The sequence below is a fragment of the Henckelia pumila genome, unplaced genomic scaffold, assembly GCF_033568475.1.
Source record: "Henckelia pumila isolate YLH828 unplaced genomic scaffold, ASM3356847v2 CTG_384, whole genome shotgun sequence".
Classification (NCBI taxonomy): domain Eukaryota; kingdom Viridiplantae; phylum Streptophyta; class Magnoliopsida; order Lamiales; family Gesneriaceae; genus Henckelia; species Henckelia pumila.
The window spans coordinates 74,019-87,094 of NW_027331816.1; the positions used below are offsets into that span (position 1 = coordinate 74,019).

The following is a 13,076-nucleotide window of genomic DNA, read 5'->3' on the forward strand; positions in this document are numbered from 1 at the left end:
CTCAGGGTTAAGGCCCTGAAGGAACAGATTATACTTCATCCCAGAGCTGTCAGCAATCTCGAGGCAATAGGATAGCAGATCAAAGAACTTCTGCTGATACTCATCAATAGACATGGCTCCCTGTCGCAAACTCAGAAGCTCGCCTGCCTTCGACTGACGGAGTGCAGGAGGAAAATACAGCTTCTGAAAAGCTGTGCGGAACTCGGCCCAGGTGGCCACTCCTCTCGCCGCAACAAAAGGTGCAGAAGTAAACCTCCACCACCTACGCGCACGTCCATCCAGAAGATAACCCAGGGTCTCCATCTTCTGCTCCTCGGTGCATTGGAAAGTCTGAAAAGTCATCTCCTGCGGTCTAACCAGTTCTCCGCATCCTCCGGAGACTCACCTCCAACTAAGGGCTTAGGACCCATATCTAAGAATCGACGCACAGTGAAATGCTCGTCGTCATGATGACGATGATGCCGTTCTCGACGATGCTCTCGGTCGGCATCACGCCAACGCCCACCAATACTGCCATGAGAACTCTGGTCATCACGATCTGCAATCTACAAAAATACCTCATGATGAGACTAAATCCCAAGAATACTTTTGCATGCTCTGATACCATAAATGTAGTGACCCTTACCCGGATCACCTACTAACAGAACTTAGGCATGAAATTAACTTAATTAAACAGATATCAGAATAAAACTGCAGAAATCATAAACATTATACAATCCCAAGTAAAGGAATATGTAATTTATCCAATTAATATACAACCAAATCGAATAGCTGTATCAACCTCAAAACAACAGAAATAAAACCTAGAAGAAGCTCCAGCTGGTCAACTGAAAGAGTGGGTGCCCGGTGAGCCAACTTGTGGCTAAGGGCTTTGATGACTCTATGTATAAACAATCTTTTGTTTAATATAATTTACACTTTTATAAAGGAGTTTACTTTATCTTTCTTCATATTGTTATATTATGATATACTATTGTTGTTTTGATAAAGACCTTGAATATACTATAGTGTATGTAAGATGTGGTAGTACATGGGGATGACTATCATGAAACACATCTTATAGTCACTGTATATTCTAAACAGTTCCTAGTCGATTGAGCCGTCTGTTAATAAGGATAAGGATCGCTCGAGATTGAGACTAGCATTTGCGATGCCGAGTACCACGTTTCATTGGTATGGAACATAGAGATGTTCAAAGCATGCAAATGGATATTCATACGATGAATGATCGAATTACCCTATCCGGGCTTTCCAAGTGGTTATCACTTATCGAGTGGATAAAGTCCGCGGTTTTGGTTGTACACCATTAGTCCTTACTACTTGAAACATCATTGAGACTCTATATGCTAGTACTGTGCTTTGACTCGTTTACCGACTCTATTGGGGTCATCAGGTGTCGGGATTGGGTACAGTTACGACACATATAGGAGTCGATGCTTTGTTGTCAAGGATTCACCACATACTTGCGAGTGTGGATATCCTATGCAATCTGAGGAGATATTAGTGTGACGAATCTCTGGCCAGAGTACATGATGTGTTTTAAGAAATGGTTTCTTAGTAGCACATGCGATGTCACTATTTGATCTTCAAGATGCATTGCATAGTTATCGAATCTCGAACGACTCTCGATTTACCAATGGTTGTTGATTCGATCGGGATATATGGATGAAGGGACCGTAGTGTACGCTAACCAAAATCTATTGGTTCTTGCAGGCACTATCAGTGATACCTAGGGAATCATGGGGCGATGTTGCTAGGCGCTCTTACCATGATTCGATGGGCAAGTTGGAAATTGTTGTTCCGAGTCACAAGGAGTTGTGATCCCACGGCTAGCTGTATCCCTGAACCATTGAGGGTCACACAAGTAATGGATTTTTAATTCCCGTTGAGATAGTTAAATTAAAAGAGTTAAATTTAATGAACAAAGAAGTGAGACTTCTTATTTAAGAGTAGAGGAGTAAGATTTCCTAAAATGACATAGGGATGGGCATTTTTGGAAACCACTGAATTCGGATTCAGAAAATTTATCTTGACTTTAAAAGGTGCAGAAATGGTTTCTGTGCACATTGGTGAAATTGGTTTATCAATCTGAGTCACGATGAATTTTATATTAATTTCTGAACATGCGGGCTTTGCTTGTCAGCTTGAACTTATGACTAATGGGCCCTAAGCTGTTAGCAGCCCACATTATAAATAAGTTATTGCAGTACAGAAATTACACAACAGAGGCTCACAAAATATTTTCGAAAACCCTGGTTTTTCTAACAGTGGCCGCCGCCCCCTCCCTATCTGTTCTGAAAATTCCAGCCTGTGAATTTTGAATTTGCAGTCTGTTTTAGCGGATCAAATTCATTAATTCTCTTCGTAGAAACTTCTGATAGATTTTCTAGTGCAATCTATCAGAGGGATTAAATTTCCGTTCATGGACCTGATTGAAGAATTGTTCGTCCAACAGTTCCTGGGATATACAACAAGAGCAGAGTAATCTTTTGGTGTCCATAATCTCGTTTCGAGATTGGAGGTAAAAATTTAATTGTGATTTAATTTTTACACGCACAATTTAATCGTAAAGTTTTGATACCCATTATGGAATCGTTCCATATAAAATTTTTTAAACTTCCGCTGCACCGGGTATCAATTCTGATTGATCTGATCACAGTTCTCCAACAGTGGTATCAGAGCCAGGTTGCTCAGATCAAGCGATTAAATTAATCGATTATACAAAAATTTTTAAGCCTCGGTTTTTGAAACAAAATAAATTTTTTTAAATAAATTTTTTTTTTCCGGGCAAAACACGGGCAGCGATTGGATCGCTGCCCGGGGGGGGGGGGGCAGCGAGGGTCGCTGCCCTAGGGGCAGCGACGGGCTGCCCGGCCCGAGCCCCTTTGGGGCGCGGGCAGCCCGGGAGCGTCCCGGGCGGCCCGCGAAAATTAATTTTTAATTTTAAAATTAAAATTTTAATATGTTAAAATTCTATTTTTGGTCCGATCGAAAATTGTTTTTGATTGGTCCACGAGGCGTCGGATCGAATTGTTCGAGTCCGAAAATTTTAAAATTGATTTTTGGATAAATTTGAATTTTTGGAAAATTTATAAATTTTATCCGTTAAATCAGATTTTATGAAATTAATTATTTTTGGTACAATTGATGATAAGATATGATCTTATGGAAATATTGAGTAAAATATGATTTTATGTATAAAATTGGATTTTATATGTAAAATATGATTTTATTTGATAAAAAGATAAAATATGATTTTGTATGTAAAATAAGATTTTATATATGGAATATGATTTTATCATTTTAAATTTAATTGCCATTGCATGTTATCCAATAAATTAATTTTGAATTAAATATTATTGGATAAGGATGATCGATTGCCATGACCAATTTTGTAGGTGTATGTTAGGAATTTACATTTGTTTTTATTGTTGTTGGATTTATTAATGGGCCTGGTTTATGGCCCAATATGAATTGTTCATATGTAATAAAAGTGGGTCTGGTTTATGGCCCGTTCCCACCCCTTAAAATGTATCCCCTACTTGTCATAGTTATTTATTGTAAATACATTAGACTTAGTGGGAGATGAAGATTTGAAGACGGAGGTGGGCCCAGCAGACAATAAAGACTGAAGAAATGTAAATCGAAAGCTCAATGTAATAGGATTGCATTGCATACCTGCATATTACCTAGGATTGGACTAAGACTCGTGATTGGCAACCACGGGTCGATTAGAAATGGAATCGATCATCCTATATAATATATGATATTATTGTTGTATATATGTTTTAGACTAAATTGTATGAATCCCGCAAGCATACAAATTATAAATGATGAGACAAATTTTCAAAATTAAAATCCCTCATTTTAAATATGATTTAAAATTGATATCAAGATAAATAAAGGAAATTTAAAATTGTTTAAATGTTCCTACCTTCCATCAACGATCAATGTATGAGATGCTACCCGCGGATACGGTCCGGCTCATATTATTGGGGGGGCCCGTTCGTCGGAAAGCTGTACATTGGATCGAAAAATGTTGTAAGTTGGGTGGAACTCCCATGGGATCGGCTCATATTATTGGGGGATCCACATGGCGACCGTCCATCACAACTTAATATTGATGGGTCATCTTGACATGTCACAATAAACGACATCATATTATTGGGCCCTTATTGGACATGAGGTAAAAACGTGTAGGTTGCTTTGGAAGCAATTGGGCTCTACCTTTTAAAAATTATGGTTGGCTGATATTATTCGGGACCATAGTTTGTCAATTGGACTCCATGTTCCCACTAAGGAAAACAGTTTCCCGTTTTCACTAGAGGGTAGTGAAATCGTTAAAATAGTGGGAGTGAGATTCATAAAATAAATTTCGCCTATTTTATGTCTTATTAAATTAATTAAACAATCACTGATAATTGTCTGTTTCTTTTCAGTATTTCATAAAGATGAATTCGCGCAATCCACTATTCTCTATTCTCGAACAAAATAAACTAACTGGCGCAAACTATACGGAATGGTTCCGTAAGTTGAAGATTGTCTTGACCTCGGAGAAGATGCTCTACGTGTTAGAAAAATCTCCTCCGAAGGAAGCACCAGCTGACATAAGTCCGGAAGAGTTGGCCAAACTTGATAAATGGTGGGACCATGATATCAAGGCCAAATGCTATATGCAAGCTTCGATGTCTGATGAACTCCAGAGGCGATTTGAGGATACCGTGAATGCTGCTGACATTCACGTACAACTCAAGGAACTTTTTGGGGCTCAATCGAGAGCTGAAAGGTTCGCTACTGTAAAAGAGCTAATGACGTGTCGCATGCGTGAAGGGACTTCGGTCCGTGATCATGGGGTACGAGTGATTTGGCTCATACAGAAGTTGGTAACGCTTGATTTGGTGTTGGAGCATGAACTCAACGTGGACTTATTACTTCTCTCTCTTCCTTCTTCGTTTGACGGATTTGTGGTGAATTTCAATATGAACAAGATAGAGGCCTCCCTTGAAGAGATGGTCAATATGCTTGTAACATATGAAGCCACTTTAAAGAAGGATAAACCGGTTCTTTTGGCAGGCTCCTCTTCCTCTGCTAAGAAGGGGCCAAGTACAAAGGGTAAGAAACGTTCTGCCCCACCCAAGAAAACCAGACCCGAGAAGAAGAACAAGACAAAGGCTTCAAACATGGAAAAGTCCAAGGATGTTTGCCATCAATGCAAGAAACCTGGTCATTGGAAACGTAACTGCAAGGAATATCTAGAGCAGTTGCGAACTGCGAAGGGTATGTTCTATATTGAAATAAATGTTTCACTTAATACTACTTCTTGGGTATTGGATACCGGATGTGGATCTCACATTTGCAATGATTTGCAGGTGATGACAAGAAGTCGCAAGCTTAGAATGGGTGAGACCCAGCTGAGGCTCGGAAATGGTTCTAGAGTTGAAGCCAAAGCTGTGGGAGACGTTTATTTAATTTTGCAGAATGATTTTAAGTTACTTTTGAGAGATGTTTTATTTGTTCCAGATTTGATTAAAAACATTATTTCTGTTTCTATGCTTGATAGAGATGGTTTTTCTTGCAATTTTGTGAATGTTTGATTGGAAATGGACAACTCGTAAGGACATTCTTAAGTACTTACGAAGGACTAAGAATATGTTCATGGTATATGGAGGAAGAGAACTGAAATTGGAAGGCTATACCGACTCTAGCTTCCAAAGTGACGTGGATGACTCGAAGTCAACCTCTGGATTTGTGTTCATGCTCAATGGCGGTGCTGTCTCTTGGAAGAGTTCCAAGCAGGACACCACAGCGGATTCCACCACTGAGGCAGAATACATTGCGGCATCAGCTGCTGCTAAAGAGGCCATTTGGATGAGGAATTTCGTCCAAGAGTTGGGCGTCATTCCTGAAGTTGTTGGTCCAGTCCCGGTGTACTGTGACAACACGGGTGCCGTTGCTCAGGCAAAGGAACCAAGGTCTCATCAAAGATCCAAACACGTACTGAGGAAATACCACATCATCCGGGAGATCGTGGAAAGAGGAGACATCACTGTCGAGAGAGTGGCCTCTGCAGACAATATCGCTGATCCACTTACTAAGCCCTTGCCAGGACCATTATTTGACAAACATCGCGAAGCAATGGGTCTACGTAGTATGACTAGTTGGCTATAGGGCAAGTGGGAGATTGAAAGAGTGGGTGCCTGGTGAGCCAACTTGTGGTTAAGGGCTTTGATGACTCTATGTATAAACAATCTTTTGTTTAATATAATTTACACTTTTATAAAGGCGTTTACTTTATCTGTCTTCATATTGTTATATTGTGATATACTATTGTTGTTTTGATAAAGACCTTGAATATACTATAGTGTATGTAAGATGTGGTAGTACATGGGGATGACTATCATGAAACACATCTTATAGTCACTGTATATTCTAAACAGTTCCTAGTCGATTGAGCCGTCCGTTAATAAGGATAAGGATAACTCGAGATTGAGACTAGCATTTGCGATGCCGAGTACCACGTTTCATTGGTATGGAACATAGAGATGTTCAAAGCATGCAAATGGATATTCATACGATGAATGATCGAATTACCCTATCCGGACTTTCCAAGTGGTTATCACTTATCGAGTGGATAAAGTCCGCGATTTTGGTTATACACCATTAGTCCTTACTACTTAAAACATCATTGAGACTCTATATGCTAGTACTGTGCTTTGACTCGTTTACCGACTCTATTGGGGTCATCAGGTGTCAGGATTGGGTACAGTTATGACACATATAGGAGTCGATGCTTTGTTGTCAAGGATTCACCACATACTTGAGAGTGTGGATATCCTATGCAATCTGAGGAGATATTAGTGTGACGAATCTCTGGCCAGAGTACATGATGTGTTTTAAGAAATGGTTTGTTAGTAGCACATGCGATGTCACTATTTGATCTTCAAGATGCATTGCATAGTTATCGAATCTCGAACGACTCTCGATTTACCAATGGTTGTTGATTCGATCGGGATATATGGATGAAGGGACCGTACTGTACGCTAACCAAAATCTATTGGTTCTTGCAGGCACTATCAGTGATACCTAGGGAATCATGGGGCGATGTTGCTAGGCGCTCTTACCATGATTCGATGGGCAAGTCGGAAATTGTTGTTCCGAGTCACAAGGAGTTGTGAGCCCACGGCTAGCTGTATCCCTGAACCATTGAGGGTCACACAAGTAATGAATTTTTAATCCCCATTGAGATAGTTAAATTTAAAGAGTTAAATTTAATGAACAAAGAAGTGGGACTTCTTATTTAAGAGTAGAGGAGTAAGATTTCCTAAAATGACATAGGGATGGGCATTTTTGGAAAGCACTGAATTCGGATTGAAAAAATTTATCTTGACTTTAAAAGGTGCAGAAATGGTTTCTGTGCACATTGGTGAAATTGGTTTATCAATCTGAGTCACGATGAATTTTATATTAATTTCTGAACATGCGGGCTTTGCTTGTCAGGCTTGAACTTATGACTAATGGGCCCTAAGCTGTTAGCAGCCCACATTATAAATAAGTTATTGCAGTATAGAAATTACACAACAGAGGCTCACAAAATATTTTCGAAAACCCTGGTTTTTCCAACAGTGGCCGCCGCCCCCTCCCTCTCTGTTCTGAAAATTCCAGCCTGTGAATTTTGAATTTGCAGTCTGGTTTAACGGATCAAATTCGTTAATTCTCTTCGTAGAAACTTCTGATAGATTTTCTAGTACAATCTATCAGAGGGATTAAATTTCCGTTCGTGGACCTGATTGAAGAATTGTTCGTCCATCAGTTTCTGGGATATACAACAAGAGCAGAGTAATCTGTTGGTGTCCATAATCTCGTTTCGAGATTGGAGGTAAAAATTTAATTGTGATTTAATTTTTACACGCACAATTTAATCCTAAAGTTTTGATACCCATTATGGAATCGTTCCATATAAAAATTTTTAAACTTCCGCTACACCGGGTATCAATTCTGATTGATCTGATCACAGTTCTCCAACATCAACCACTGACTAGCCCCTCTTGGATCCACCCGCCTCGTCCAATCGCAAACCTGCCCCATGGAATAGGGTGTCCAAAAACCCAGAGTACGAGACGTGATCATAAAACGCTCAGTACGAGAGTATGAGTATACATGCATGCAAAGTGAACTCCCTATAAACTCGAGGTCAAGGATCAGATAACAAAGACAGACCTGGCCCTGGTATGTAGCACGCTGTGCCGTCGCTTTAGGAGGTGGCTCCCATACCATAATACAAGTGGATATGCCGGACCCAAATCGATGGAAGTCCAACCACTAACAGGATAGGAAAAAACCCTACTAACAGACATCTCGAAGGAGATAGCTCAGTATGCAAATGAATGCAGCATAAAACAATGACATATAAACCATGCAGTCACATAATACATGCATACTCAGTCAGGATATCTCGAACAGTACTTTCGTACCTCAAAACAGTGCAAGCTCTACCAACTCTAGGTCCACGCCTATAGTCTGCTCTACACTGCCAAATGATACTACTATCATTAAAGTGCTCTAAAAGCCTTAACTAAGATATTGCATACTCCTAAATATTTATAGGAAGCAAAAGCTATACCTTCGTCCGTCGTTAGCCCTTTGATGTCGATGCCTCCAGACCTTGGGCACAACTCTGATACGACTATCGAACGCCTCGACGACTCCCGGGTCAAGTCTAGGAAGGCTAGAACAACTCGAATACGACTAGAGTAGAGAAGAAATCCGGAATTGGCAATTGAAAATGAATTCTAGGCCTTCTATTTATAGACAACGATCGGAGCTTCCGATCCTCGATCGGAACGTCCGATCCTGCCATCGGAGCTTTCAAAGATCCTGATCTGCCACGTGTCAAAATATCACTTGTTGACTTCGGATAGGGGTGATCGGAGCTTCCGATCCTGCATCGGAGCTTCTGATCCTGCATCGGAGCTTCCGATCCTGTTCGGAGCTTCCGAACTCACCTTCGGAGCTTCCAAACTCTATCCAAGTAATTATGATTAATTTATTAATTACTGATTTTGGTTACGGGCTACTACACCGATCTACGCCATTTCTGCACCAAAATGCTCCCATGAGCTAAAGAAATGCTCCCGACAACTCAAAGAATCGATTACTAGCTTTAGAACCAACAAAAAAGAGCTAAAATCGTGAAAATCTTGGCGAATAAGATGATGAATAGTACCTTCTCAAAATTTGTCTGTTCATTTCCAATTTCCCGGCGATCAAACCATTGGATTTTCAATTTATTTATACCAATAGATTTGTCTTGATCTTGGCTACAATCTGACCGTTCGGATCTTTGATCGGAGCTCCGTTCAATGGCCGGAAAAATAAAAAAACGTGGACTGCTACAGTACCGGTCGGGAATTTCGAAAAATTAGGAAAAAATCTTAACTTTGTATTTTCTTTTCTGATGCTTCAACGCGTGTTTTCTATTTATAGTAACCCGATATTTTTGGGTCTCGGAATAATTTATTTGATACTCAAATGGTAAAATTTAGTCCTAAATCTGATATTTTCAGGTACACACAATCCACATTTATTAATACCATTTCTGAAATTATTGATTTTTACCAGTCAATTGGACTCATAATTTTTCAAAATTAATTACTAAGTCCAACTTAGACTCTGACCAGTCAAATCGGTTAAATATTATTCCAAATTAATTTATCTGGCATAAATAATTATTTTTATTTCAATATCTCAAAAATACTAGATATCTCGAAATAGTCAAACTCATTGATTAATTGACACGAGTATTTTGTAAATACACTCTATAATCTCATTAGCAATAATAATTATTTCATCAACTCAATAATTATTTTAATTCCTAATTAATTCGATAATTAAATTTTTGGGGCGTTACAGATTATATCTTTCATGCAAGCTAAGCAGTTGGTGCATGATGGATGTGAGACATTTTTATCCAGTATATCTTTGACAAAATTGCCAGCACATCCAGATATTTCAGATGTGGACGTTGTCAGAGATTTTGAGGATCTGTTTCCAGACGATGTTGCAGGTATTCCGCCTGATAGAGAAGTAGAGTTCTCGATTGACTTGGTACCGGATACTGTGCCAATCTCTAAGGCACCGTATAGATTGGCTCCTACAGAAATGAAAGTACTGAAAGAGAAGATTCAAGAGTTGCTTTATTAGGGATTCATACGCCCTAGTTTCTCTCCGTGGGGCGCACGAGTCCTCTTTGTGAAAAATAAGGATGGAAGCCTAAGGTTGTGCATTGATTACCGAGGGCTGAATGGAGTGACGGTAAAGAACAAATACCCGTTTCCTAGAATTGAGGATCTCTTTGATTAGTTGCAAGGAGCCTCCGTATTTTCGAAGATTGATCTTCGCTCCAGTTATCACCAGTTGAAGGTGAAGGAGTCAGATGTGTTCAAGATAGCATTTAGGACTCGTTATGGCCACTACAAGTTCCTTGTGATGCCGTTCGGAATAACGAACGCGCCCGCGGTCTTCATGGATCTTATGAACCGCATGTTCCAGCCGTACTTGGACCAGTTTGTCATCATTTTCATTGATGACATCCTTATTTACTCGAAGGATAGAGAGGAGCATTCGCAGCATTTGAAGACAGTTCTTGAGGTACTCCGAGAGCAAAAGTTGTTTGCCAAGTTTGAGAAATGTGAGTTTTGGTTGGACAGAGTAGCATTCTTGGGCCATATTATTTCCAAGAGTGGAGTAGAAGTGGATCCTTCCAAGGTTCAGGCAATGAAGGAGTGGTCTATACCTAGAAACGCATCGGAGATTCGCAGTTTTCTCGGATTGGTCGGTTACTATAGAAAATTTATCAAGGGCTTTTGTCAATTGTTGTTCCCTTGATAGCATTGACCAATAAGAATGCTAAGTTTGTTTGGGGGCCAGAGTGTCAAAAGAGCTTTGATGTGTTGAAAGAAGCTCTTACGATGGCACCAGTATTAGCTATGCCTTCAGGAGAGGGAGATTTTGTGGTTTACACTAATGATTCCAAGTTGGGACTTGGGGCAGTGCTTATGCAGCAAGATAGGGTCATTGCTTATGCTTCTAGGCAGTTGAAGGAGCATGAGAAGAACTACCCTACTCATGATTTGGAGTTAGCAGTAGTGGTGTTCGCTCTTAAGATTTGGAGACACTATCTCTATGGAGAGAAGTGTAAGATATTCACCGACCATAAAAGCCTCAAGTACTTCTTCACCCAGAAGGAGTTGAATATGAGGCAGCGGAGATGGTTAGAGTTGATGAAAGACTACGACTGCGACATTAGTTACCATCCGGGTAAGGCTAATGTCGTTGCAGATGCATTGAGTAGAAAGACAACACTGATTGCCTCTTTGACGGTGTCTAGACCGTTGCAGATGAGATTCAAAGATTCGGACTAGAGTTCTATGCCGATAGTAGAGCTCCTAGATTGTCAGCCTTGTCAGTGCAAACTACGTTGTTTGACCGTATCAGAGTTGCTCAAGCAGTTGATGAGCAGTTGAGAAAGTGGAGACAGAGAGACGATGAGAGAGGCCGCAGTTTGTATTTAGTAATGGACGGGATCGTGAGGTTCAGAGGTAGACTTTGGGTGCCCGCAGGTGATTCTCTGCAAGTTACTATCATGGAAGAGACGCATACATCACCGTACTCTATCCACCCAGGTAGTACGAAGATGTATTGAGATCTTCAGCAGTTGTACTGGTGGCCGGGTATGAAGCGCGATATCGGCCGATTTGTGTCAGAGTGTCTGACATGCCAGCAGGTCAAAGCAGAACATCAGAGACCTGCAGGATTTCTTAATCCACTCCCTATTCCCGAGTGGAAATGGGAGAATATTACCATGGATTTTGTTGTTGGCTTGCCAAGAACAGTGAGAGTTTCGAATGCAATTTGGGTTATTGTCGACCGTCTTACTAAGTCGGCGCATTTTTTGCCAGTAAGGACGAATTTCTCTATGACTCAGTATGAGGAGTTGTATATCCGGGAGATATTCATACTACATGGTATCCCTGTTTCCATAGTGTCTGATAGAGATCCGCGGTTTACTTCGACTTTTTGGAAGAGTCTTCATTCAGCTTTGGGGACGAAGCTTTTGTTTAGCACTTCCTTTCACCCACAGACGGATGGACAGTCCGAGAGGGTGATTCAGATTCTAGAGGACCTTTTGAGAGCCTGTGTTATTGACTTCCATGATAGTTGGGAGTCGAGGTTGCCGTTGGTGGAATTTGCTTATAACAAAAACTATCAGGCCGCCATTGGTACGGCGCCTTATGAGGCACTCTATGGGAGACCGTGTAGATCACCGATATTATGGACCGAGATTGGTGAGAGGTCAGAGTTGGGATCCGAGATTGTTCAGCATACTGCCGAGGTTGTAGCCAAGATCCGATAGGATGAGGACTGCACAGAGTAGGCAGAAGAGTTATGCTGATCACCGGAGGAGAGACTTGGAGTTCTCAGTAAGAGATCATGTGTTCATCCGAGTAGCTCCTATGAAGGGTGTAATGAGATTCGAGAAGAAAGGAAAACTGGCATCGAGGTTCATAGGACCCTTCGAGATTTTGGACAGAGTAGGGGCATTGGCTTATAGGGTGGCTTTGCCTTCTAACCTTAATGGAGTTCATAACGTCTTCCATGTATCGATGCTGAGAAAGTACGTCTCGAATCCGTCCCATGTGCTTAGCATGGAACCTCTTCAGTTACCTCCTCACATGACGTATGAGGAGAGGCCCATCCATATTTTGGATAGACAGGAGAGGAGACTCCGTAACAAGTCGATTCCTATGATCAAAGTGAGATGACAGAACCATTCAGAGGAAGAGGCCACTTGGGAAGCAGATGCAGATATCAGGACTCGTTATCCAGAACTTTTTGGTAAGTCTTAATTCGAGGACGAAATTCCATATTAGGGAGGGAGGAATTCTGACGCCTATAATTTCTTAATTTAAGTTTTATGCCTAAATTAGTCTTTAATATTTATAATTTTAATTATTTTAATTTTTTGTGTTAATTGGTTAAATATTATATTTTTCCCGCGCATTAGAATCTATTATTTT

The 13,076-nt window shown here is 40.5% G+C and overlaps 1 protein-coding gene across 1 annotated transcript in view; it reads left to right on the plus strand.

Moving 5' to 3' along the window:
* Positions 1-12,412, plus strand: part of LOC140871100 (uncharacterized) — a 36,227-nt gene extending 23,815 nt beyond the window's left edge. The window contains exons 4-9 of the mRNA XM_073273540.1: positions 9,910-10,164; positions 10,606-10,687; positions 10,888-11,069; positions 11,387-11,632; positions 11,783-11,956; positions 12,140-12,412. Coding sequence (XP_073129641.1) covers positions 9,910-10,164; positions 10,606-10,687; positions 10,888-11,069; positions 11,387-11,632; positions 11,783-11,956; positions 12,140-12,412 — 1,212 coding nt within the window. The remainder of the gene's footprint in view (positions 1-9,909; positions 10,165-10,605; positions 10,688-10,887; positions 11,070-11,386; positions 11,633-11,782; positions 11,957-12,139) is intronic.
* Positions 12,413-13,076: the final 664 nt, after the last annotated feature.